Source organism: Phyllostomus discolor, chromosome 14 (assembly GCF_004126475.2).
Source record: "Phyllostomus discolor isolate MPI-MPIP mPhyDis1 chromosome 14, mPhyDis1.pri.v3, whole genome shotgun sequence".
NCBI classification, from domain to species: Eukaryota; Metazoa; Chordata; class Mammalia; order Chiroptera; family Phyllostomidae; genus Phyllostomus; species Phyllostomus discolor.
Genome location: NC_040916.2, coordinates 4,979,368 through 5,006,166, shown reverse-complemented (window position 1 = coordinate 5,006,166; position 26,799 = coordinate 4,979,368). Strand labels below are relative to the sequence as shown.

General features: G+C 56.5%; 1 protein-coding gene across 4 annotated transcripts in view; it reads right to left on the bottom strand.

The window, feature by feature from the left end:
• Nucleotides 1-11,283: 11,283 nt before the first annotated feature.
• Nucleotides 11,284-26,799, bottom strand: part of CDK18 (cyclin dependent kinase 18) — a 30,636-nt gene continuing 15,120 nt past the window's right edge. For 3 of the 4 annotated variants that reach the window (XM_028530653.2, XM_036015998.1, XM_036016000.1), the window contains 15 exons: nucleotides 25,557-25,706; nucleotides 25,251-25,390; nucleotides 24,523-24,648; nucleotides 23,691-23,747; nucleotides 22,686-22,800; nucleotides 22,435-22,529; nucleotides 22,123-22,185; nucleotides 21,328-21,451; nucleotides 21,109-21,229; nucleotides 20,273-20,370; nucleotides 19,969-20,074; nucleotides 19,804-19,846; nucleotides 19,055-19,145; nucleotides 18,615-18,692; nucleotides 11,284-17,977 (listed from right to left, as the gene is read on the bottom strand). In XM_028530653.2, the coding sequence (XP_028386454.1) occupies nucleotides 17,943-17,977; nucleotides 18,615-18,692; nucleotides 19,055-19,145; nucleotides 19,804-19,846; nucleotides 19,969-20,074; nucleotides 20,273-20,370; nucleotides 21,109-21,229; nucleotides 21,328-21,451; nucleotides 22,123-22,185; nucleotides 22,435-22,529; nucleotides 22,686-22,800; nucleotides 23,691-23,747; nucleotides 24,523-24,648; nucleotides 25,251-25,390; nucleotides 25,557-25,680 (1,416 nt within the window). In that variant the 5' untranslated portion in view covers nucleotides 25,681-25,706 and the 3' untranslated portion in view covers nucleotides 11,284-17,942. Of the gene's footprint in view, nucleotides 17,978-18,614; nucleotides 18,693-19,054; nucleotides 19,146-19,803; nucleotides 19,847-19,968; nucleotides 20,075-20,272; nucleotides 20,371-21,108; nucleotides 21,230-21,327; nucleotides 21,452-22,122; nucleotides 22,186-22,434; nucleotides 22,530-22,685; nucleotides 22,801-23,690; nucleotides 23,748-24,522; nucleotides 24,649-25,250; nucleotides 25,391-25,556; nucleotides 25,707-26,799 lie in introns of those variants that run through there. The other variant, XM_036015999.1, reaches the window with a different exon arrangement.

The following is a 26,799-nucleotide window of genomic DNA, read 5'->3' as shown; positions in this document are numbered from 1 at the left end:
TGGGCATCAAGTGACAACACTGTTTTCCAAGCTCATAGCAGCTGCTGGAAAACTCATGGCCACAGTCACAGTCCACCTTTATCACCTATGTAGAATTTTGTGATATTTGCATTGTGTACTGACTTGATTCCTCTGTATTTTCTGTCCATTTCTTCTCACCCTCCTTTCCTTTTTTTCCCTTAACAATGCTTTTACATTGAGACATAATTTACATACTATAAAATTCACTCTCATTATTTTTTAAATTTTATTATTTACTTTTAGAGAGGGGGGAAGCGAGGGAGGAAGACAGGGAGAGAAACACCAAGGTGTGGTTGCCCCCTGCACTGCCCCATCGGGGACCCGGCCCGAAACCCAGGCATGTGCCCTGACTGGGAATCAAACCGGTGACCCTTTGGTTTGCAGGTCCGAACTCAATCCACTGAGCTGCACCAGCTGGATCAAAATTTACTCTTTTAAAGGGTATGAGTCAGTGGTTTTTAGTAGTCACCAGGTGTGATCATCATCAACTACCTGACTCCGGAACACTTTCATCCCCCCGAGAGGAAATGCTATACCCGTTAGCAGTCACTGTCACTCCCGCCTCCCTCCAGCCTTCCACAGCAGTGGCCTGCTCCCTGAGCCTGTGGGTGTGCCTGTTCTGGACTTTTCATATAAATTGGATCATATAGTAAGTGGCCTTTTGTGTCTGGGTTCATTCACTCAGCATAATGTTTTCAAGGTACATCCATGTCATAGCAGGTACCTGTACTTCCTTTTTATGGCTGAACAACATTCCATGGTATCGATGAACCACCTTTGTTTATCCGTTCATCAGTCAATGCACCTCCAGGTCTCCACTTTTTGGCTGTCATGAGTAATGCCACTAGGAACCGTCCTGTGTGAGTGTCTGTGTGAACACGTTTCAGTTCCCTTGGGTGTTGTACCTAATGGGTGGGTTTGCTGGGTCATGTGGTAACTCTATTTCACTTTTTGATAATCTTTTCTCATTAAATTTTTTAAAAATCTCACTGTATTGTATGTATCTCTGTAAGCCACTGCAAATCCTTCTTTTTGCAATGAGGCAAAGTATAAATATATAAATAAATCACAAAGCATTCCCAAGCCATCTGTTTAATAATCTGCACTAGAATTTTGCCAGGATTCTATATTGAGCTGCTTGGTCTATAGTTTCCAAAAATACCTTCTGTCTCTGTGAAAATCAGAACGTTTTCTCTTCTCCAGTGTCCTCATCATTTATCCGGGTGGTTTTCAGTCCTGCCTGCAGGTAGTTCAGTCCTGACTGCACGTAGATTCTTACTCCTCTGAATCTGACCCCCAGAACTCATCACACATGCTCTCACACATCTATCTTCTTCTCTATTGGGTGACACACTTAGATTTTTACACCCAAGTGACTTGCGCACTTGGTTAAAAATGAAGCCAAACAGAAGCGCCTGCCATGAACTGTCCCGCCTCACGACCTGCCCCCCGCTCCCTGCCCTGTCCAGGTCCAGTCCTGCTCCTGGGAGACCCGTGCCTCTAACTCCTTTTGCGTCTCATTCTGGGAGGATACTCCCATCTCTCCAAATAATATGCTGCTGCTGCTCTTTCTAAATGTCTCCATTTTAAACATCCTCTATGGATCTAGAACTATGAAAGATAAGGATTTAATGCACATATGTCACCCAAACAACCCTCCCCTCCCCTACTCCCAACATGGTCGCACAGCTATTTTCATTTAGTTTCCCCGAGATGAAACAAATCTGCTGCCTGCCTCTGTTGCTTTAAGTGACACGTGTGTATCTTTAGTCCTCATCCCACCAGCTACCAACCACAGTTCCACTCACTGCTTTGAAGGGTAAGGATGTCACCACTCCTCCCCAACTTCCGCCTCCTGAACACCTACTTTAAATGCTCAGTGTCAACAGTATTTACATTCTCATCTTCTAATCATAGTTGAGAGTCCCGTGTTTTACCTATGGGTTGGTTCTAAAAGTTTACATCCGGTCAACAGTGTTTACATCTGTGACAGTGTAAACATTGTTTATGGCAGAGCCAGCAAAGTCTGATGACATTTCCTTCTTTTACCTGATTTAGGTTTTATAGTTTCAAAGTACGTTTTCTTTGTCCCCTCCTTCTTTCTCTTCTCCTTACTTGCCGTGACCATTCCCCCCAGAGTGTTTTCAGCATTTCGAGTACTCTGCTCACGAGGCCCCGGTTTCCCCAGGGACCTCGCACACGGGGCGTTCTCCCTCGTGCTTTCGTTTGGATGTTGCTTTTCTGCCAGGTTGTCATCAGCCTAGGATTTCTTCCTCTTGCTGGTGCCCTGGGCTGGTCCCACTGTACTTTGGTATGTTTTCTCCTCCCTCCTTCTCCTTTTCTTCTTTGTTTACTCTGTTATTTTGCTGATCACATGGTCAAGTAATTTCTTAAGAAGGAGTGTGTGGCATGCAGGTTTTCTGAGTCCTTCCTTTCAGGAAGTGTCACAGCTCTGTCCTCATACTTGAATGGTAATTCGGATGGGTCTAGACTTCTTGGTTGAAAATTGCTCTTTTTCACAACATGTTGAAGAAGGCATTGTGAGAATACCAAGGCCAGTTTGATTATTTATTGATTGATGTATTGTTTTATTTTTTCAAGTGAGTTGGTTTAACTACAGGAGGCACCGAGTTCGGGCTGGAGCAGAGACTGAAGGATGCACTGGAACAGGATGCTGGGCTGGGCTCACTGACCTCTGAGCAAAGGTCGAAATGGCTGAGTGAGAAGAACTAAAGAGATGAGCCACTGCAGGATGAGGACAATGATGGTGAGGGCGATTTACAAAAGTTTGCTCTTAAATGTATGACAGACTCCAAGACAACACTGACTGGCAGCTATAGCTGACATAAGACGTTATGACCGGATCCCGGATGTTCAAACAGGGATGGAATTAAGGATCGCCACTGCCCCGGGCACACGCAACGGCTCACTTTTTGCCAGGTTCTTAATTCCATCTATGCCCGGGGGGCCTCTTGGCCGGCCTTCCAGTTTCCCCTGCCTGCTCGCCTTCTCTCATCCACCTCCTTGGCCTGCTTCTTGGGCCACTTCAGGGGCACCTTCTTGCCACCTTCGCAGCCGGACAGGACACCTGCTGCCCCTTCCCCAGACCCCACGATGATTATATTTTTAGAGTTAAACATTTCTTCCCTCTGAGGATGTTTTCCGAGTCTTGTCTTTATCTTTGCTATTCTGAAGTTTCGCCATGGTGGTGCCTTTCTTCATTCCTGGTGTCGGGTTCTCGGTGTCCCTTTTTCACTTGAACATTCTGCCCGCTAGCGTTGGACAATCATTTTGTCATTTCATTTGAGAATGTGTTCCCTTCTGTTTTCTTTGTACTCCCCCCACCCATCCCAGACACACTGCTGTCCATCTCTCAGAACCGTTCTCCGATCCTCCTGCCTCTGAACACCTTTCACTGATGCCGCGGTTCCGTGGCCCCTCCTCCTACAGTGGCCACCCTCTTCTCTGGTCCCCAGCTCCTGTATGCTTGCTGAGAATGGTTCTCTGCCGTGGCCTCCCTCCTGTTCTCCTCGCCCTTAGGCAAATGTACTTTTCTTTATTGCTTAATTATCACTTTAGTGGGATCACAGATGGAGAAATGGCAAACACATGTGGCCAATAGTCTCATCTTTAAAAAGAAATCTTCAATTTCCTCTTCACGTGACTTAACTTTTTCAGAGTGAAGGTCATTCTCCTTGATGTAGGAGAATGAACCCAGTTAAGAGTTTCAGCCTTATAATAAGCCCCTACAGGTCGGGGAGCAGAGGCCCCGGAAATCTGGGGGACTCCTTGCTCTCCAGCTGCTTTTGCTTCACCGTCTCTGCACTTCAGACACAGCTTCCTCATCCACCCAGTCGCCCCATGGGAGACCTTGGCCCTCTCCCATCCAAACGCCCTTGGTGTCTGTCCTGTTGATTTTACGTCCAGCGCTTTCCTGAAGCTATGGCTGCAGCCCCACGCACTGCCTCTGTGTCGTGCTTCTGACCCCTCATTTAATTCCAGGCCGTTCCTTCTGTATGCTTGCAGCAGCCTCCTCACTCCCTGCCTGCTCCCCTCTAATCCAGTCTCCTTACACTCTGAATTCAGACCTGAATTTAACCCTCATTTATGTCAAGAGAGGGATAATTTAAAGCAATTAGTATCACCCTGGCCAGTGTGGCTCTGTTGGGTTGGGTATTTTCCTGCAAAGCAAAAGGTTGCTGGTTCGATTCCCAATCAGAGCACATGCCTGGGTTGTGGGCCTGGTTCCTAGTCGGGGTGTGTATGAGAAGCAGCTGATCAATGTTTCTCTCCCTTTCTTTCTCCCTCCCTTCCCCTCTCTCTAAGAATAAAGGAATAAATACAATCTTAAAAAAAAACAATTAGTATCACCTCTACAGAGGGTTGTTTAGCAATGTCCATCAAAACTATAGCTGCTTCTGCCCTTTGACCTGCAGTTGCGCTTCCAGGAAGTTCTCCTGCAGCTAGAGTGGAACTTGTGCACAATGACAGGTACACAGTGACTTATTCCAGCGCTTGTACCAAGCAACACAGCGTAGAAACCCAACCGTTAGAAGAGACTTGCTAAATAAGTCACAGTACATCCACAGAATGAGAGATTATGTAGCCATAAAAATGAGAAAACTATATATTGATAGGAAACAGTATGTAAGATATACTAAGTAAAAACTGCAGGATGTAGAATGAGTGGCTAATATTTGTGTAGTGTTTGCATAAAGGGGGAGAAACTAATGTGTTTATCTTCTTGTCTGTGCATAAAACTCCCAGAAGGTCCCAGCAATACTCATTGAGTCTAAGGAGGGAACTAGGTGGTGGGAGACATTTTCACTAGATACACTCTTGTGCCTTTTGAATTATGGAGCACATGAATGTATTGTCTAATAAAAATGCGTAAATAAATAAAATGTAAAACTCTCCCTTTGCAACATCTCAATTTAGTTTTTTTTTAAAAGCACATTTATTATGCTAAGTTATTATACAGGGGCAGGCCAAAGTAGATTTACAGTTGTGATACAAATAAATAACATAGTAATTAATAAATAACACAAGAGTAAAGTCTGTCACATACTCACAACTGTAGGCCTGCTTTTGCCCATCCCTGTAAAATAACTTGCACAAATGTCAATCTATATATTCCCTGAATGCGTAATAAGATCTACTATAACGTGATCTTTAAATATGAAAGATGAGTTTGCTATATTATTATGCCCGTACATTACATATTGCATTTGTCATATGTGCTCTTTATAAAGGTCTCTTTATAAAAAGGATCTGAAAGGAAAACAGCAAAATGTTCACTGTGGTCATTTCTGGGTAGTTGGTATATGAGTGATTTTGAGTTTCTTTTTTACCCCTTTTCTGTTTCGCCCCCAATTTTTTGTGATAGGGATATATGGCTTCTGAAAATCAGGAGAGAACCCTGCCTGCTGCCTCCTCCCTCTGTCCAAGGGACACGGCCAGCCCCTCTAATGTGAGGCCTCCGTCTGCGTTTCCCTCCTCTTCTATCATCCCTGCTGCCCCCACGGGAGGATTCGTGACTCCTGAACAAGGCCTCTTGGCTGTTCTCCCCTGGCCTGCGGAAATGGGACCCGGCCTGCACTGTCCGGCTCAAATGTCCCCTCCCAGATAGAATCAGTGGCTCCCTCCTTTGTGCCCAGGTAACGACGTTCTCCCCAGGACTGGATTCCTCATGTGTGTGGCCCTTGTCTTATGAATCACTGAGTTTCCAGGTGTAGCCCAGCCCTGACTCAAGGTGAACTCCGGGATGTGCGGCCCCATGGTCCTCTGGCTGCTTTCTCCTGCCTCTGCGAGCTGGAGATGCTACAGTTACTGCTGGCCACGGTCCTCACTTCACTTGGGTGTCCCCTTTCTGCTGGTGTGAGTTTCTGGGGTGTGACCTCTGTGTGTGTGTGCCTGGCCTGGCTGCAGTCCTGTGTGCCCCATGGCAAGGCCCTCTACCTAGCGGCATTCTGCAGAGCATTACACCTTCTGAACCAGTAACGGTCCTGGACCAACCCCAGTGGTCCAGCTTGAGAGGACAGGGCTCTCCCAGGGTGGCCGGTCTGGCCAAGGGAGAAGGGAAGGAGAGGAGGCTTTCTTCACATTGGTTGGAGCAAGTGGGGCTGGGAGATGAGGTGACATTTGCCCCAGAGACTTCCACATCCCCCCCAAGCCCCACCCCCAGGAGTCTTCCTGTCCTCCTGCCTGCCCCTATCCAGAGGGCAGGTAGCTGGGAGGGGAAGAGATGGTGCAGGAGTGACTAAAGCAGACCCCACCATCTGTCCCCTTTCCCTGGAGGATTTGAGTGTGTTCCCCGCCTCCTCCCAGATTCCTGCAGAAGAGCACAGCTGTCAGAGGACCCCCCTCTCCCCAGTGCTCAGCTCGAGGAGAACCAGTGGTTCACAAGCTGCCCCCAGTCCACGTGGGAGCTGCGCTTAGAGGAAGTGGCAGAGCGGAGCAGATGTCACCCTCTTTCCCCAGCCCTCTAGGTCCTGGCTTAAGAGATGCTCGTGTGGTCCCCTAATCCGGCCTCTGAGGCTCTCATCCTCATCCTTATTCTCAAGGAGATTTACCAGGAGAATAAATCCTGCCTGGGAACTGAGACACAGCTCCATGCACAGCATCACGTCCAAGGGAGAGCAGCCAGAGCTGAGCTTGGATGTGGCGGGTGCACGGCCCCAGGAGCACACACAGGCAGACCTATGAAGTCAGACCATAAAAAAATCTCCCATGTTCAAAAATCCTGGCATCAATAAGCAATATGGCTAACACGTACTGAGTGTCTAATGTGTGCCAGGCATTTCCGAGTGCTTTCCCCACGTGAGGGAAGTGGGCATGGTTATTACATCTGTATTTTACACAACAGGAAATGGGGGCACAGAGAGGTGACATAGGTGGCCCCAGTGAACGGCCTGGCCAAGACTTGAACCTTCTGGCTCCGAAGCCTGTGCTCTTAACCTTCAGGCTGCACTGCCAGAGGGGAGGCCCTCTCCCAGTCCGGCTGCACCTCTTCCTGGTGCCTCACTGTGCGCGCCCACTCCACCTGCTGGGTGAAAGTTGGTTTATCCCCACAAGTGAGCTGGCAGTTGGCCTGAGGGTGCCTGTGGGCTTCTTAAGGTGCAGAGGGGCAAAGGAGCCTCTAAAGAGGGCATGAGGGCAAGGAAGGAAACAGGTCCTCGGGGCCGTCCCAGGGCGGAGGGAGGAAAGGAGGAGAGCAGGACTGGTTAGATGCCCCAGCTCAGCAGAGGCAACTCCAGGGAACAGGGTGAGAAACAGAGAGGGTAGGTTGGGGGAGCCCAGAGCTGACCCAGCAGAGCCCCTGCTTTTGGTGTGGCCTTCTGGAGTGAAGTCGAGGGCCTTGGGTGTGGATGGACAGGGGAGTGAAGGGGTAGAGGCAGCCCTCCAGACCTGACCTTCAGGCCTCAGCCTGACCCCTGGCCCTCAGAGGGGGTCCCAGGCCACTCCATCTAGTCCAGAGTCCTGATTCTGAGTTCTGACCCCCCACGTCCAATGAGCCTTTGGCTCCCCAGCAAAGCGACGTGGGTCAGCGTCCGCTGGGGGTTGCTGGGAGCCCTCTGTTGGCATCACCTCAAGACACTGAATAAGCTCCTTTCACCACACACCTGGTGCTGGCTGAGCAGCACCTACTGCGTGCTCACTGGGTCTTCCCAGCCGTGTGGTGATGTGGACCAGATTATCCTCTTTAGGCCTGCGAGGAATTGAGCTCAGGGAGGTGGCCGTGTGCCCAGGACCTCAGAGTGGCCAAGCAAGGCTTTAAACCCAGAATCCTGCACACTGAGAGTGGCATACCTCCCACCAGTCCACAGCCGCACCTGGCTCTCCTGCCAATGCCACAGCTCTGGTGCTTGGGCCTCACGAGTTCCTTTTCTTCCAGAACTGAAAACCTCTACTTGCCTCAGAATCGCCTGGGGAGTGCATTTAATGCAGATTCCCATAGAGTTTCAGACCGTGGAGGTGGGGCCCAGGACTCCGCCTTCTTAGCAAACCCCAAGTAATTCCGCAGCAAGGGGTTCCTGATGCACCCAGCTCTAAGAAGCCTGCTCTGCTCATCGTCTCCAGGTCTCAGAGGTGTCTCCCAAGCCCCTTCCCATGGTGGTGGTCCGTAAACCCCTGAGGGGTGAAATGAGGGCCCCTTTATCCCTGATTTGTTTGCTCTGGTTCCCCTCTTGTGGGCTAAAAATGTTAAGAGGACAATGGGAGACTTTTCTAAGCTGTGGACTGGTTCTTTGCCTTTAGAGGTTCCAGGCTGCTGCTCCTGGGGTCCACTCGCTTCATCCATTCCGAGGGATGAGTGAGGGGACAGGGCCACCTCTCGAGGTCTTGGCAGGGGCCTGGGGCTCCCCCTGTGTTTCAGACCTGGATGCTGTTCTTTAGGCCTAAGTCATAGAACAGAGCCAGGCCCCAAGGCAGACTTCCTCCCCCGTGGCCCACTGCTTCAGAGTCACCCGTTACTTGTCCCCACCCTGATTAACTGAACTAAAATGGGAGACAGGGGACATGGCCCAGAGATCTGCATTCTCAGCCAGCATCCCAGCCAATTCTGATGCACGTGAACGTCTGAGGAATCCTGCTGCACACCACGGACTTTGGAGTGTCACAGACCTGGGTTCAAATCCCAGATCTGCCACAAAAGTAGCTGTATGGTCTGGAGACCCAGTGTCCTCATCTGCAAGAATTGGGGGGGAGGGCTATAGCTGACTGTTGGTCTTGCTGTGGGCATTAAATGAAACCAGGAGAAAACGGATGCACGTGGCACCTGGGAACCACGCTGGAGGCACGCCCAGCTGGCGGTCAGAAGAGGGCCCCTGAAGAAACACCGTCCTGGGGAAGGAAGAGCTGTGGGTTGAGAACATGGAGCGTTACTCACCCCACAGCAAACACTGAGCTGCTTTAAAGCAATTCTGACCTTGCACTTCCTCTGGGGAGAGCTCCATGAAGCTTTTCAAAGATAACTAGGTCCATTCCCATCCTTAGGTGCACGCGATTTCAAGCTGGGGTCAGAGGTTGTAAACAAAATACCAATTTTGACTCAATGCCCGCTAGCCAAGCCCTTCATCCACCAGCCCTTTCCCACTCCCACGCCCCATTTCCCCTCCAGTCTGCCTTCCCAAGCCCCTCATGCCGAAGCGAAAGGCCTCTTGGCAAACTACGGGTCTGCTGAGGTCCCTGGGACCCTTGGCCTTGTAGCTGCTGCCAGGAGTGGGCCGTCTCCGAGTCCTTCCTCTCCTTGACTCCCCCAGTCTGGCTGATCCAGGGGAATGCTAAAGCGTTGGAAAAGCTTCAGCCATTCATAACAGGTCAGCTCCCTCCGGAAATGTTCCCCAGCTCTGATGAAAGCCTGCCAGGCGACTTGGTGACGTCCTGCTCTCAGCCCACACAATGGGAAGGGCAGAACAATGCTGAGTAGGAAAAACATCCCACCCACCCATGGGCTCACATCCTCCTGGGACCCCACCCGGCCCCTACCCTGGGGCTCCCGGAGCTGGAGGTGGCAGGGAGAGCAGCTGTGGATGAGGGGGAGGGGAGAGGTGGGAATGTGACCAAATTTCCCCAGCTTGGCTACAACTGAACCAGCTGGGTGAGTCAGATTAGAAGTCAGATCTGCTTATTCTGGCTCGGCTGCCGGCCCAGGACCACTGCTCAACAGCCCTGACCCTGGAACGAGTTAAAATCTGAGCTGGCAGACAAAGCAGTTCAGAGCGCGGCGAGGCAGGCAGGCGGATCTGGTGGGACACCGGCTTTGTCACTTCACTGCCCATGTGCAAAGGTGCTCGGTCTCCTAGGGCCTCCGTCTCCACATCCATGAATTGTGTATTTGTACCAGCCCGGTCAGCCTCACAGGATGTTTTCAGAACAAAATGGGCTACTGTGCCTGAAAGTGCCTCCACATTTATAAAGGAATCACTGGGTCACTGACTGGTGTCATTACTAACAAAGCGACTGGGGGGTGGGGCGGCCCACCTGAGGGAGCGCACGCCCAGAATAGCAGGGCACTCTTCAGCCCGGGCAGCGCACAGCCCAGACCAGGACAGAGAGCCGACAGACGGTGCGAAGCTTGAGTGTGGACTGCAGACTGCTGGAGTTTCTAGCTTGCCAGGCGTGGGAGGAGGGCTGGGGTGGGGGGTGTTCGAGGTCTTACCTAGAACTCAGACTTTTTACTTAGGTTGCGTCTATGTGGGCGATGGAGGTTATGAGGGGCTAAGGCCTTCAGGAGCCTCTTGCATCGGCATCAGTGTAGGCCTGCTTTGTGCCAATAGAACCGAGCCCGTAGTGTTCATGCAGTTGATCGAGAAAGGCGTCTTGAAGGAGGAGAGTTTGAGGCATGCTTCAAAGAAGAGGAAAATGGCTCCTACAAAATGCTGGAGTGGGAAGAGACCAGTTTATGTAAAACTGGGAGCAGGGAGGACACTCTAAGGTCATCCACGGCCCCCATTCACTGTAGACACAGCGGCCCTGAGGACCAGCAAGGAGAAAGCACCCAGCCAAGGCCCAGTGGGTCTGACTGAGCTGGGGCTGCAGAGGGAGCATGCACAGATGGAGGTGCAAAGGCTCGAGGGAGGAAGCACCTTCAGGGACAGGTGGGACCTTGGTCTGGTGGAAGAGTAGAGAGTGTGCAGTGGGTGCTCAGACACGGAGCTGGAGGGAGGGACAGTCAGGGCTGGGCGCCAAGGCCCTGGGCGCCTTGTTGGGAGAGCATTGCCCCTTGGAGTCAGCAGTGGGACGATCAGTGAGGTGTCTAGGAGCTGCTTGCGGCGTGCGGCCACATTCTTTTGTCTATTCTGGGGGGTGAAGGAAGAAGGAGGGGTGGGCAGTTAGGGTTTGGAAACACCCAAAAATAAGACCACGTGACTGTAAAGGGGCTCTCACTTCCAAAGAGGTCTGAGCTCGAGGCAGAGGGGAAGAGCAGGGAGGGCCCGGGGAAGGGCGGGTTCCAGCAGGTTCCCAGCACATCAGACGTTTCAGTTTGAGGCTAATTCATGTCATTCACAGCTGGGAACTGAGCCTACAGGGTGGAGGTCTGACTCACTCTCGAGGCCTGCAAGACGCGCACGGCCCCCGGCCCCCGCAAAGGCTGAGGGAGGGGAGGGAGGGCGGCAGAAAGGAGCAGCCCCGGCCGGCTGCTCGCACCGCTGGGATTATCGCTGGGCATCTGGAGAACACAGATAAAGGGGCCACTTGGAAGCCATTATTGTTATTATTTCTGGCGTGGATTTATCTGGCCCTCAGCAGACTCTGAGTTCCTTGTGCGGAGAGCGCTCTTTAATTATTTCTGAATCTTTCGTGTTTCACAGAGTAGTTTGGGCCAAGAAGTTTTTTTTTAATGTCTGAATTTTTAAAAAACTTAGATAATGTTTGTTCAGCTCACAGTCCTTTGTCTAACACATACGTCTGTTAGGGTAAGAGACATGAACATTCTGGAGTCCGGTGGCAGTTGGGAGGACAGGTGGCCCCCGTAGACAGGAGGGCTTTCATCCACCCCTGGGCCCCGAGCAGCCCTCTCCCTGTCCGGTGAGTGAGGCCTGCTTCTACCTGGGGGACAGGTGACATAGCAGCCAGCGCTTACGTGGTGCTTTCTATGTGGCCAAAGATTCTGGGAGCTTTCCACATGTTAACTCCACCTCCACACTACTTCTATGGTCACCTCATTTCGAGAAGGGAAACTGAGGCATGAGGCCCCAGAACTAGGAGGGGGTGGAGCCAGGATTCATGCTGAGGCCGCTGAGTTTCGACCCTGCACTGCACTGCCTCCCTTGCTTAGGGACCCCAGCCCTCCCCGCTCTTCTGGCACCATGAAGCTGAGCAGCCAGCTTCATTGCCAAGTACAGCACTTGCCTGGAGGTGTAGGTCACAGGTGGCTGAGGGCGACCTTGCATCTGCCCAAGGCATGACACAGAACTGGGCCGAACCCCTGGGCCTGTCCCCTCTTCCCCACAATAGCCCCCCCTCCCCCCCGCTGCCATCAGCTCCGGCTTTAGGGATCCCAGGTTGGTTCATTCCCACACCCTAGTCAGACCCAGGCCTTGAAAGGCCAAGGAGGTCTGGCCTCCAAGTGAGCAGCCAGAGTGGGAAGGAGGCCCAGGCACCTTGAAATCCAAGAGGAGGGAGCTTGCCAGCCCAGAAGCCGCATCTCTCTCGGCTTCTCTGGGCAGCACTTCTCACCGGCACATCATACCTTGCTGCCCTCCTGGCAGAGTAGAGACCCAAGGCACATGGTCAGACCAGGCCGACCTCAAGTGGGCCCCTTCCTCTGAAGCCTGGTGAGGCTTCCCAGTGGCAGTGCGTGCCCCCAGAGTTCCCATGAAGTGGTCTCCCAGCCCCTGCTTGGATGTCCCTTGGGACAGAGGGCTTACTATCTCAGAAGGCAACTGGTTCACTTTGAGTGACACCTGTGACCCAATGCTTTTTACTGTCGACTGTCCTCCAATGTCTGCTTCTCCAGCTGCATGTGAAACTCTAGAGACAAAACTCGGGACAGAGGTCCTCTTCTTAAAGTCTCACAGAGTCATTTAGTTAGAATACACTTAATACGTTCTTGTAATGGAGATCTTACCAAGGGTAAAGAAAGCAAGACAAGCAAAAGTATGACCCGATTTTAGTGCCAGGACTGGCTCCCCTGGCGAAGCTGGAATGTCTGTGGTGGAGGAGGGGGCGGGCATGTGCAGGGAGATGTGAATGCTACCGCTTACCAAGCGCTCTGTGGTGTGAATCCTTACCATCCTGTGAAAAAGGTGTTATCGCTATCATGTTAAAAAGGAGACCATGGCACAGAGAGGTTAAGTTACGCGCTGGAGGTAACACAGCTTTCAGGCAGCAGAGCTGGGATCTCAATCTAGGTCTGTGTGCTTTGGAGCCTGGGCTGTGCAAGACTCCTCCCCAGGAACCCAGTGCCCAGCCAGTCCCTCCTCCCGGGAAGATACGGATGGCATGAAGAGTTTTTGTTGTATCTGAGGCTTTTTTCAAAAAATTGGTAAATTTTAAGAGAATGCCCAGTGGACAACTCCCTGCCCCCCAGGTGACTGCGCCCTCACAGGAGGAAGTGAAGACCACATCCTGGGGACTCCAGGTGCCGAGTGCCTGAGAGGGGGCTGAGTCTGTCCTGTGTGCATCTTGGGTCCTGGAACCGTCTGGTGCGGAGTCAGGGCTCCTCAGACGAGTGATGAGGGAGGAAAGGCGTTCAGGAGGAGATGGGAAGATGAGGCGCTGGCCCAGAAGCTTCGGGCAAGGAGGAGGGCTGAGTGCACCCGGGAGGGCAGCGCCGCGTGCCCGCCACACAGCCACGGCCTCGGCACCCATGCCTCGTGCTGCCGTCCTAGGACGAGGACCAGTGCGCAGGAGAGGGGGATAAGGCTGGACATCAAGAAAACTCTTCTGGGGAGTGAGGCTTGGGGCAGACAGCGAGGAGAGGCTGTGGTCTTCTTCCTCGGGGCAGAGGGCAGGTGAGAGGATTGCTCTCTGGGTGTCAGTGTGACCAGGACCACTCCCAGAAGAGGAAGGAGGGGCGGGCAGGAAAAGCCAGCAACGGTGGGAAAGGGGGACAGGTAGAAGGAGAGACGGAGGGCGGGAGGGAGAGGAGGAAAGGACGACGAGCGCAGAAGGCAGTGGACAAAGGGCATCTGCCGTCCCATTGGAGCTGCCCTCCGCCCCGCCCGTCCGGTCTGGGGAGAGTTGGGACAAGGTCACTGGAGCTGGGCCCTGACAGCTTCTGTCCACCTCTCGAGTGTGGAAAAACCGAGGTCAGTGGCTTCCCATCTCAGAAAGAAATCCAGAACCCCTCCCACGTCCCACAAGACCCCACCTGAGGAATTCTCAACTCTGGCCACACATCAGGGGGATCTGGGGAGCTTTTCAAAAACTACTGATGCTTGGTCCTGCCAGCAGAAAATCGGGGTGATGGGTCTTTGCTGGATCTCCCAGGCAGAGCCGCCACCCCAGGTGAGGCAGGAGCCAGCCCGCCTGCCACTCTGCCCGCGGCTGTGCGAATACTCTGTCCTCGGGGGACCCCAGGGCTCACCCCGAACTTATCAGAGAAGCCCCTCACCCTGTGCCATCGTGTCTCCCTGACCCGGCTTGGTTTTGCTTCATCATACTTGACCCCTTGATGGACGTGTGCTCATCTGGGTGGAGTCTTTCTAAGCTCCGAGTGTGAAGACATGGTGGTCCTGCTCACTGCCCCCTTCTTGGGGCCTAAGAGTGCCTGGCACGCAGTGCGTGCTTGGTGGAAGTCTGCTGTAAGACAGGCCATCTCCACCAGCGGGTCTGCTGCTGGGAGGCGAGGGTGGAGTCATACGTCGTAGTGTCCTGATGCCCAGCACAGGGCCTGGCTGTGACCAATGCAAGGTGCTGACCATTTGCTTTGGAGACAGAGGGGCCCATGGGGTGCTGCGGAGGGTCGAGACTAGAAGCAGGGGTCAGGGCAAAGATGGGCCAAAGGGGCCGAGCTGCTTCGAGAAGGAAGGGAGGAGGTCTGGCAACAGTGTCCAGCCCTTGGCTGGCCCAGGTAGCCTAGCAGGACAAAGCAAACAGTTGGGCATCAGCCCCAATCACAGGGCTCAGACCAGACCGTAGGGACAGGGTGACTGCGAGCCCACAGGAAGTGGGGAAGGAGGGCGGGGCAGAGGAGAGCCGGCCCCAGGTCCTATCTGTGTGGGAGCTGATGTGGGTCAGGACCCAGCGTGCGATCTGGTGCCACCGCCTCCCTTGCAAACAGAACCTTCCCTCAGGCACTGCAGGGCTCCCGCCAGTGGGCAGGTGAAGGGAAGGGCCAGTCAGGCCCCTGGGCATTCCTGACCCGTGCTATAAGCAGACAGCAAAGTGAGGCCAGAGGGGGAAATGACTCGCTAAAGGGGACTTGAGCCCCAGACTCCCACTGAATGGGGCAGGCCCGTTTGTAAGAGCCACCAGGAGGCAGGACGTGATGGTGGGGTGGCGGGAGGTGGGGTGCCCAGGAAACAGAGGGCTCCAGGCCGCAGGCCCTGTGTTGTGGCCATGTGGCCACTACAGAGCCCGCTGGCAGCCCTCACAGCTCTGCCCTGGTGGGTGGTAACCAGCCGCCAGGCCCCTCCAGCTTCCTTTCAGCTTCCTGAAACCTTCGTTTTCCCACTGAAGGCTTCTGAGCACTGACTGCATAGTGTAAGCCTGCCCAGCTGAGCTCCCCAGGCTTCTAGGGCAGAAACTCAGGTTACTTCTTAAGTCCCCCAGTCCACATGAGCCTGAAGCTGAGACAGCAAGATCAGCGGCCCCCAAGGAAGACTCTTAAAGGGGCAGGGGCCTCTGTGAACTGGCGGGCAGCCACTGCCTCTGTCTCAGTGGTGGTCTTGCAAGGTGCTCCAGCAAAGCAGGGTCTGCCCCGGATCCTGCCTTGGTTGCCCAGGTTCCTGGGACTCCACTCTGTCTACACCTCCCCCTTCTCCACTCCCACCCCTCCCTGAAGACCAAGGGCTGGGACGGCAGACAGACCTGGGGTTCCGATTTGCTACATGACCCCAGACAAGTCTTTTAAGGCTGGGAACCTCACTGTTCTCACCTGCAAAGGGGGGAGAAATGGGACCATCGTGAGGCTCAGGAGATGCCTCTGCGCACGGACTGGTACATTGCACGGAGCTTCATGAACATCGGGTCCCATCCAGTCTCCTGCCCTCTCACGGAGCGCGGACTGTCCTACATACAGTGTGGAGACTGGCTGGCTGCAGAAGGATGAGGAGGCCTAGGCTGCTGACCTGGTGGCCCAGCATCAAGTCCTTGTCCGCTCTTTCCTTCCAGGGCCTTGGGAGATGTCACCCACCTCTCAGTACTAGCTTCCTCCTCGGGAAAGCAGCCACCCCAGGTGAGTCTGCTGAACAGGGAGGTCGGGAGTGGCTCGGGAGCCTCACATTCTCCGAGCGCTGAGCTGCAGACAGAGCGGGGTGCTGAGGGCTGTGGGAGACGCGTGTGAGAGGAGGCTGCAGGCAGACATGGGGTGAGAGGCGGTCTGGGCAGCCCCGGGGACACGGAGTCTAGACGACCCAGAATCACTGTGAGGATTGGACCTAGTTTTGCTGCCCTGGCCTTGGCCATCCACTATGTCAGCCCTCTTGAATCTTCCTCCCTCCCAAGAAGTCAGGGAGCCACCTGGTTGGGGGAGAAAGGGGCTGGTTCCAGCAGACAGAAGGCAGACCCTCCCCGGACCCCGTCGTCACTGTCCTGGCCTCAGGCACCGCCTGGGCCAAGGCGGGATGCGGGCCTCCTCCTCGCCCACCCACAACACCCAGAGTTGACCTCCTGTCCTAAACGAAGCAGCATCCAAAACACAGCAGGGAGGGTGGAGGGCACCCCTCCTACAGCCCAGGTGGGTTCAGAGACACACACACAAATCTAACTCTCTCTGCACTTTATACACACACACACACACACACACACAAGCCTACCCGCATCCTGAGACCCGGAGAAGGCCTCCATCTTTGGCATCAGTCTGTCAAATTCAGCTTTTCTGCATGTGAATGCCTGCTCCCTTCAGTACATGAATTAAATATGTCACCTGTCTTTGGCTGAGTCACAGGACATTCACAGTACCCTGGATGAGAGGTGGGGGGGCTCCCAGGGAGGCAAAGGCCCTCCAGGGCTGCGCCTCAGGCTGAGGGGTGCGCCTGGGCCAGGGCGGTACAGACAGGTTGGGCCTGGGCCCCACCTGGCCTGGCTATTCAAGACACGGCCGAGTGTGGAAGCGCCCTTGGGGACACAACAGGCACGCTCCGAAGGGGTGCCGAGGGGTGCCTCCTTCAGGAGCCCCGGCCCCTCACACTCCCAGCCCCCCGGGGTGGGGATCTCGGGATCTGAGCCTGTCCTGTCCCATCTCACTGTCCTCTACGTCACCGTGGCATTTACACCTGCCTTCTTGTGACCACCCTTTGGAGAGGCTAGTGCCAGGACTGGGTGCGACAAGGACAGGGCCACACGGGCCGGGAAGGAGGGGGCAGGGGAGGCTGCGCCAGCCCTAAAGAAATGAGGCCAAGCTGGCACCAATGTCAGGGTGACCCTGCATATCTGGGTGCTGTTCTCAGGACCCTGGCCCAGGGCTGGCTTATCAGCACTCAGACATGATAAGCAGGAGCTGCTCTCGGGAAGGGGTGGACAGGTAGGAGCCTGGGCCAGCGCTCCAAGGGCAGGGAGTGCTCCACCATCCACCACCTTCAGGCAGTCCCATTCAGGCTAGGGAGACGGGCGGGGCGGCGGAGGCACAGGAGTGCAGCCGGGCCGCCCCCGGACTCAGCTGGGCGTCCCGCAACATGGGGGACTCCGGCAAGCAGGGGGAATGTGGACAGGGTGGGGTGATGACTGGGAGTGGGGACGGGCTGCTGTTCCCCTGCTGCTACAGGGACACCCGCTCCTCAGGTGGGGGGTGGGCTTTGGCACACACACTGGTACCAAGGATTCCAGGGTCCTGGAAAAGGTGCCACACTGCTTCCTGCTCTCAGAGGGGAAGAAGGTGAAAGGTGTGTGGGCTCCAAGGTTCCCGTAAGGGGCTCCACCAAACTGGTGAGACAGGTGGGCCTCTGGGAGAGGCGTGGGGGTGCCCATGTCCAGGGCACATTGCTTGGCCCTGCAGCTGGATTCTCCTGTCCCTGTGGGTCCCATGTGGATGCCCGGGGACTTCGGGGTGGGAAGGAGTCCAAGGTCCCTCCCTTCCATCTCACCTCCCCTCAGGGCAGGTGATGGAGGGGTTGGTGTCCAGGCAAAGGCCACTGGGGAGACATGTGGGAAGCAGGGTCAGGACCCAGCTGTGGCCAGCAGAGCTGCAAGACGTCTTCTGGGCCAGCCTTAGCCCTCGTTTCTCTGTCCTCCGAGGGCCGCAGAAGCCCCCTCCTGCCTGCAGTTGTGGTCAGTGCGACCTCTCATCCCAAGAGCCACAGTCGGGTGGGCACAGCTCAGAAGATGCTCTGTCGCCGGTTCTTCCCTCGACCTGGAGAAAAGAGGGGAAGAGGGAGACTGCAGGGAGGAGGCTGGGCCGGGGGGAGGGGCATGCTCCAGAGCTGTGGCTAGAGCAAGCAAGAGCTCATGCCTGGAAACTGGTCAGTCCTGGATTCAAGTCCTGTCTTGGCTACTCAGGAGCTGCACGAAATCGTGTCTGAACCATTCACAGCCTCAGTTTCACTGACTGGGGAGCATTAATAGTACCGACTTCAAGGGGTTCAAAGGATTCAATGAGACGATGCATGGAAAGTGCCTGGCACTTCCAAGGCCATCAGCTGGTTTAGGGACAAAGTACAGTTCTCCAGGGGTGCAGGCTACTTGGAGAGCTCAGGACTTGCAGAGAGAACACACCAGAGAGAGCACGTACCTTCATCGGGGCTTTGTTACATGCAGCCCCGTTCTGTCTAGGGTGGGGGTTGAGGAGGGAGACACGAGAGGAGGAAGCCTGAGCCAGAGATAGGGAAACCCACCCCTTCCCTGCTCCCCACGGGCCCCCGGAAGGGAGGCCATGCTGATTTCCCATCGCACGAGGGGCTGCTGGGCCCCATTTCTGTTCCTCTGGAGGGAGGAGCAGCCTGTCTTGGTCTTCTGCAGTGAGGGGTGGTGGTGGAAGCACAGGGCCCTACCTGGCTGCTGAAAGGCCAGGCCCCGGCAGCCTGGGTCCTTCTGGAGCTGGATCTCCTTCAGGGAGAAGATGGAGGCAGCTGCAGTGAGACGGAAGGAAGGCAGGGAGAGACCTGAGTGGAGCCGGCCCTGCTCCTCAAGCCTGCGGCCCCCACGCCCGCCGAGTACTTGGAGCTGGGTGCACCCTGTGACTGGGGACCCCCTTCAGCTAGGACTGGCCAGGAGCAGCTAACTAGGCCTTTTGGGCAGAAACTCAGAGCCACGGTTTGGTCCCTTACCCACAAATGAGAACCCAAGGAGGGGAACTCATGTGCCCAAGGCTGCTCAGCTAGACGGAGGGCCTCTGGCCTTTTTGCTATAGTTCCTCTACTCACACCTGCCGCCACCTTTCCTGGTTCTGGGGTGCCCTTGCTCCCTCCCCCAACCTCCCCCAGACACTCACTGTCTTCGAGCTGGTGCACCCGCTCTCCCAGAGACCGGAAGTAGGGGTGGTTCAGCGCTGCCTCTGCTGATATGCGACTCTTCGATTCATACTGAAAAGCACAGGGGTCTGTTGGGTCCTGGCTGGGGGGCTACAGGGACCCCTTTGGGAATTGCTACTCCTATGCCAAGTTAGAGGGCCAAAATGGAGGGGCTTGAGTCTAAGCCCAGAAGCCCCTGGGGTCAAATGTGCCGGCTCCCACCTCCCACCAGGAGAAAGCCAGAAACAGGACCTCAGGAGAGTGACCTCCTCTCGGGATAGGAATGCAGATGCTAAAGCAACCATGACCATACCATTAATAATAGTAACACCACCACGGAACACCAACACGCACCCTCTGTGGTGTGCCTCCTCCATGCCATGCCCCACATTGAGGATGTCCCCCAACCTCAGTTTAGCCTCACTGCCATCTCATAAAATGTGGAAGATTAATCCCACTTTGCCGTTGAGGAAACCGAAGCACAGAAAAGTTCTGTAGCTTTCAAGCTAGTGAGTGGGTTTGCACTGCGGTTTGAATTCAGAGTGCACCTGCTCTGAGTCCGGGGACGCTGGTGCTCCTCTGGGCCTAGCTGGGGGTGGGGTGGAGGGCAGGGTGGGGGGCAGTTCAAACTCGAGAGCATGAGCACAGAAGTGGGCAGAGGGCCGGAGTGGGGTCTTAGGACTTCAGCAGTCTTTGGTGCCCGTTCCTGCACCCAGCTGAGGGCACTCACCAGGAGAAGGCTGGTCAGGAGGTTGATGCCATCAGAGTCCAACCTGCAGGAGGAAGGAGCTGGCACAGGCCTGGCCTGGGCGGGGAGGGGAGGGCGGGGTGGGTGGCCCCCTCGAGACGGGGCAGCCAGGACCGCAGGCAGGAGAGGTGTGGGGTGGCGGGCTACCTGGGAGCGTGGCTGATGAGCGGCTGGGGGAGGTACCGAGGGAAGTTATAGGCACGGAACTCAGACAGGGCCATCACGCCAGGCCACGTCTCTTCTACAGGGGTCCCTGGGGAGACAAAAGGGGGTGGGGAGGCATGGTAAGGAGCCAGGGCCAAGGGTGACTGGGAGGCGTGCAACGTAGGGGTGAGGCAGAAAATGGCCAAGGCCACAGGTGCAGCCGCTCTTCCCAGTCCCTTTATGCGCCGGGGCTAGATAGAGTTCTGACGCCCCTAGTGGCCATTTTGGGGGAGCGCAGGAGACTGACCGAGGAGTCGAAAGATGAGGTGCAGCTCCTCCTTGACTGTGGAGCCGGGGAAGAGGGGCCTCCCTGTGGCCATCTCGTAGTGAATGCAGCCCACGCCCCTGCGGGGAGCAAGGGGCAGGGGCGCGTCAGGCTGGGCCTCCTCGCACCCACCCTTCCGAGGGCTGCTCCACTGCGACGCCCTGCCCCACGGCGGCTCCCACAGGTCCTGGCACGCGGGTCCAGGACAGCAGGGGCTCCTAGCACAGCCAAGCCCCCCACTGAAGCCCCTCTCTGGGGGCGTCTCCGGGCTCCAGGACGCTCTGACCGCTCCCCTGTCACTCTGTGACAGTTCTCTAAGCGGCGTTCTTAAACGTTTTCCACGTGGTGCGTTCCCACCGGAAGAGAAGCCTTAAACCCATTCTCCCAGAGGACGCTCCTGGGAAACCTGCGCTTCGGTTTTAAAATTCATCCTACAACAATTAAATAATACCCATGCTCATTTTAAGAATATATTCTTTCCAAGACTTTTGGTAGGACTGATGCTTGGGGAAGGGCTGTCATATTCACTGGGGGGGGGGGGGGGGGGGGGGGGGGGGGGGGGGGGCCTCCTGTGCCCTCCGTAACCCCCTGGAGGTCCCAGGGGTGTTTCACAAGCACGGCTTGGAGGGTCTGATTAGAGACAGGAAGCCCCAATGTGGCACAGACTTTATCCTTTAACAGCCAGTCCCACAGGCTGCCGCACGGCCCCTGGTCCCAGGAGGCGAGGCTGCCCTTCACAGGCGGACTTGGGCAGCGGCAGGGAGTCTGTGGTGTGGAAGGCCCCCCTGCCCCGGGTCCCATGACACTCACTCACTCACCACATGTCAATGGGGGTGGAGTACTCTGTGGACCCCAGCAGCACGTCGGGGGGCCTGTACCACAGGGTCACCACCTCATTGGAGTAGGTCTTCGTGGGCACTGACTTGGCCCTGGCCAGCCCTAGGGACAGACAGGTCGCTGAACCTCTCCTCACGACGGCACTCGCATTCTGAGGAGACTGGCCGACCCCACCTGGCCCTGGGGGCTCCGGCCCTCACCGAAGTCAGCCAGCTTCAGCTCGCCCCTCTCGTTGATGAGCAGGTTCTGGGGCTTCAGGTCCCGGTGCAGGATCTTGCGGCGGTGGCAGTAGGCAAGGCCCCGGAGCAGCTGGAACATGAAAATCTGGAGGAAAGCAGGAGGACAGAGCAGGGGGAGCAGTGAAAGGTGGGAACGTGTCCCATCTGGGAGACCCTGCGCCCCTGCCCCACGGCTGGGACGCAGATGGGGACAGGGACTGGGCAGGGGTGAGGGACCTGGAGAGCTGCCTTGCCCACACCGCAGCCCCATCACCCCAGGGAACCCCGTCCATCCAGAGGGGAGGGCACCAGGTGTGCAGAGGAGGTGGGAAGGACGGGGGGTGGGGGACAGGTGGTTCTCTAGCCTGGGAGCTGAGGGGCCACGAGGGGCCGGGAAGCCCGCCACATGCAAGTGCCTGATTCTGGTACACACCGGAGGTCACTCATCCTTTTGGGCTTCCCCAGAGGCCTCCCTCATCCTAGCAGGTAACCGAGGCTCTTGTCTGACAGATGGGAAAACTGATGCTCAGAGTTGGGAGGGGTTATACTGCATCCACAGCTAGGGGTGGCCGAGGGTAAGCGTCTGTGTGGCAGGTAAGGCGCTCAGCACGGGGCCCCGCCCTCTCTAAAGGGCACCGCTCCTTCCCTCCGTCCTACACAGAAGGTCTAAGCAACCTCAGCAGCCGGTCCCTGGTGGTGAGAGTGGGTTCCCATGCTGGACTTGAGAACAGGTGGGTGCCAAGATGGACAGGGGCCTAAACGTGTGGGGTCCCTCACCTTGACATTGTGCATACTCATGAGGTTTCCGCAGTGGTCCAGATACTGCTTCAGGTCACTGTCCTGGAACACAGAGCCTGGCTCAGCCATGGCCAGTCCTGACCGCTGGCCGGAAGCCCCTCCCTGGCAAAGGCCCAAGCCCAGGAATGGGAGAGGTCCCTGGCTCCGAGCTGCCCCTAGGCCTGGGCCTGGGCCCACTCCTATCCGGAAATATCTGAGAGCCGGATTTTGGAGCAAGGCCCAGGGCACCCCCCATCTCCATCACCCTTGCCATCCCGCCCCCACCACGAGGGGAAGAAGGTCCCAGCTCACCAGGTACTCAAACACCAGGGTGAGGGACCGCTCCGTGTGGATGAGGTCATGCAGGGTGACAATATTGGCATGCTTCAGGTTCTTCAGTAGAGACACTGTGGGGAGACAGGCCCACCTGGGTCCCTTCCTGAGGTCAGCCCCCTGTCCCCGCTCCTGCAGTGGCCTTCCACCCCAGGCTCCTGCCAGGGCTCCAGCCGATGAACCCCTCCTCCCAGGAGTGCTCAGGAGTTGGGGACCCTAGGGTGCTGTACCCTCACGGATGGCTGTGCAGGGCGCCCCCTCCTCGTGCTCCAGCCGGATCTCCTTTAGGGCCACGAGGTTCTCCGTCAGCTTGCTGCGCCCTTTGAAGACGGTGGCGTAGGTGCCCTGGGAAAGCAGCCCAGGAGCCCCAGCAACACTCAGGTCCGGCTCTCCTCTGTTCAGCGCCCCCTCTTTGTGCCTCTGCTGCGACTGCGACTTCAGTCCGAGGGCCCTTCCCCCTTCCCTTCCCTTCCCTTCCCTTCCCTTCCCTTCCCTTCCCTTCCCTTCCCTTCCCTTCCCTTCCCTTCCCTTCCCTTCCCTTCCCTTCCCTTCCCTTCCCTTCTCTGTGAAGCTGCCCCTAACTCCTCCCAGGCCAGCTGCCCCTCTATTACAGTGCCAGTTGGTTCTTCCTGAGGCTGATGTTTATGTGTAGGTCTCCCCGGGTTTCTGCAGGGAAAGGGCCTTCTTCCTCCTCTCTGTGAACCTTTGCCCACCCCCGCCTCCAGGAGGAAGCCTGGGGCAGTGACTACAGAAGCAGCTGACAGTACTGAACTACACACCAGGCACTGAGTGTTTGCTGTACAAAAGCTCATCATAGGGACCTCTTCAATCTGCGTAACAAGTCTGTAAGGGGGAACGGTTACCAGCCCCATTTCACAAAGGAAGGAAGGCAGGTGCAGAGAGGTCACGTAATGTGCCCAAGGTCACCAAGCTAGGGAACAGTAGAGCTGGGATTCAAACTCAAACAAGAAATACTGGGGGGGGGGGGGGGGGGGGGGCGGGGGGGGCCTGGATCCTGCTCAGGACCCATGGACAACTCCACCCTCACGCCCTCCTCCAGGACCGGGGCCCACCTCAGCACCTGCCAAAGGCTGAGCCTGGCTGCACAGCCACGATCGTGCACCCCTATGGGGCAGGTGCGGGGAGAGGGCAGGTTGGGGAGGGGTGGAGGAGACCCGTCCTCCTCCTAGCCAGCCCACCTGGCTGCCCTGAGAAGACCAAACCCAGCCTCTTACCTCCCCCAGTTTGTCCAGTTTCACATATGTTTCTAGTTTCCCAAAGCCGATATCTGACTGAGAGGAAGAGACACAGGGTCCTGTGAGCTTGAGGCCCCAGCAGCCCCGAGACTACACCTCCCCTGCTCCAGCTTCCGGGAGGACAGGAACTGAGGCACCCTCAGGAAGAAGGAACAACTGAGGCTCGCAGGGGTGAGCACAGCCACAAGTCCTTCCTCTTCTCCTCCCCCTCATCCCTGTGGCGCAGGGGGAAGCCCTTGCAGGTGGGAGTTGCTTCCTGCTCTGGGGGGCGGCGGTGGAGCCCAGGGCCCTAGCACCTGGGGAGGCCTCAGCACACCTCCCCCCACCTGTCTCCATCTTGCTCAGACTACCAGCCCCAGGAACTGTCTTTTCTCTCTGCTGTACCTCGATGTCCAGTTCAGAACCCACCACCCCAATAGCCTCTCTCATCAGCACACCTCCTCTAGCTCAGTGACACCCAACTGTTAACAATACAGATTCCGGGCCCCACCACCCAGAGATACATGGTGGGTATCTGGGGTGGGGGCTGGAGTCCGTGTTTTGGAAGATGCTCCCAAGGAAACCTGACAGGAAGCCAGGAATGGGCAGCATGTACCAGCTGGTCTATTGATCTCACCCTGCTGGAGACCCTGGGGCCCAGAGGAGGCTTAGGGGTCAGCCCCAGCCCTGGTGGGATCCATCTATGGAGTGAATGTTAACCAAGGACGCAGGTCTATGTGGATCTGCTGTGACCAGCAGGTGGCGCCAGACACTCAGAAACTTCCTAGGAACCCGCTACAAGGCTGCTGTCTGTGTCCATCCTGGGACTCACCAGGGATGCTCGGCGGGACCTGCGGCTGAGCGGTTTGGGCAGGTCTGGGCTCTCCAGCTGTAGCTTCTGCAGGAATTCCTGGGGCAAGCGGATGTCCATGGGCAAAGAGAGCCTCTTACTGATGTCCTGCAGTGGTCAGGATGAAACATGGACACCAGTGTTTGCTCCAGGGTAGCTAGTGCTGTGGGACCCTCGCTTCTCACCCTGGGCCTGGCTTTCCCTGTAGAGCCACCCCAGCAGGGCTAAGCCACGTGCTGTGGCCCCAGGCTCACAGCCACTTCGATGATGTGCTCAGAGACATATGTGAACGCCCGGGGGCTGGGGGCTGTGTGACCTTTGGAGGCCCCTTCCCCTTTCTGGGCCAGCAGTATCGCCATCTGCAGACTGGGGTCCCTGCAGACAGCACGATTCTGGAGCACACCTTTCACACACTTGGGTCACACATACGGGTCATAGAACAACAGTCGAGTTGTCAAGCCCTTGCTGTGTAGCAGGAATGACCCGAGCACCTGGCATGTATTAACCCACCTGACCTTCACAATGACCATTTTAACACAAGGAGACTCTGGCATACAGAGGTTGGGAACTTTTCCTCAAGGTCACGGAGCTCATCAGTGGCAGAGCTAGAACCTGAACCCATGAAGTCTGGGTCCCAGGCCACCACCCTTCTGGGCACACAGCAGGGGACACATGCTGGCACGTCCACGGGACAGAGCCCGAGCCCTCACCTCCATGGAGAAGCGGCGCTGGTTCTGCCGCCGGCACTGTATGCCGGGGGACGGCTGCCCGGGCTCTTCCCCGCTGTCTGCTGGGGAGAAGGTGCTGGAGTCTGGCGGGGGGTCTCTGCCAAGAGGACCGAGCTGCAGGTCTGAGAGGGAGAGGCATCAGCTCCCCACCCTGCCCCTCTGCCCCAAGGGGAGGGGGGGTCTCTGTCCTCCCTCCGTCCTCCCCCAAGGCCAGCAGTGAAGGTACGGTCAAGGAGGGCAAGGAGGGGCTTTGGGGGGGTGCCAGGGTGGGAGGCCGCACCCCCTCACCCTCATTGCGCTGGTTGTGCAGCTGGGTGAACTGCTCTGTGAACTCAGTCAAGGACTCCTCGATGGTCTCGGTGCGGGGCACAGACAGGGAGAAGCGGCGCTTAAAGTTCTTCATCTTATTCATGATCAGCAGGGACCAGGCAGCAGGGGCTGAGAAGGGAGAAGTGAGAAGAGCCAGCCATGAGAACAAGACAGTGGCGGGGGGGCCGGCAGTCGACCCCCAAAGTGAATTCCAGGCCTTAGTCTTCATCTTCCCGGCACACTCTGCCACGCTGCGCTTGGCAGCCAGGGTTCAAGCTCCCGGAGGGGAGGTCCCGACCCTCTGCCGCGCTGGGAGTGCCCCCAGGTTCCCTGCCCTGGGGAAACGCTCACAAGCTGGATCCGTCAGAGCCACAAAGGACGGCTCATGATGGCAGCATGAAGTGACATGGAAGCCTGCATGGCAGGGAGGGCACCAGGACCAGGTGGCCCTCTGACCAGCAGCTCTTGACCATTTGCGTGCACGAGCTTGGACATGTCAGCAGCTGGTCAGCCTCATTCATTGATGCCTAGAAGCTAAGCATCAATGGGACAGAGAGTGGTCCAAACCCCCTCTCATCTACTACCAATACCTGGAGGTCCCTCTCTGGCTTGTCCTGGGTCCCCAGGAGACAGAAAAGAGGAAAAAGACGAGGGAGGAAGGGTATGCATTTGAGCTGGCCCGGCCTCATCTCTCTGGCTGAAATCTGGGAGGTCAGGGGCAGCTGTGGGTCTCAGGGGAAACACAGAAGTTGGTTGGAAACAGAGAGGGACCCGGAGGAGAGAAAACAGTGGGGGAGGGGCAGGCCTCTCTGCTCACCCTTGGGGCCCCTCCCCAGCCAAAAGGGGTTCTCTCACTGCAGCTCCTCAGCCCTCTTGCCCTCTCAGAGAGGGGACACCCTGCTGGCCTCCCATCGAGATTTGTGTATCGCTTCTTCCCACAAACCCTTTCTTCTCCATCCTGCCCTGAAAACCCAGACTAGGGCTGTTCCTCCTCCCCTCCATGGTTTCCTAAATTCCCACTGCAGCCGCCCTCTCATCCTGCTCTGCCCACATCCCCCCAGCTGTAGTGGGGCTGGGTCCCAGAGGTCCCACGAGGGCCCCCACCCTCACCTGCCAAGAAGGCATCAGAGCCAGTCCTGTGATGGGAGGGGCCATGCTGTGCCCTCTCCCAGCTTTTTACCCACGCACCAGGCACAGCCTATTCCAGAGGATGCTCTCAGCA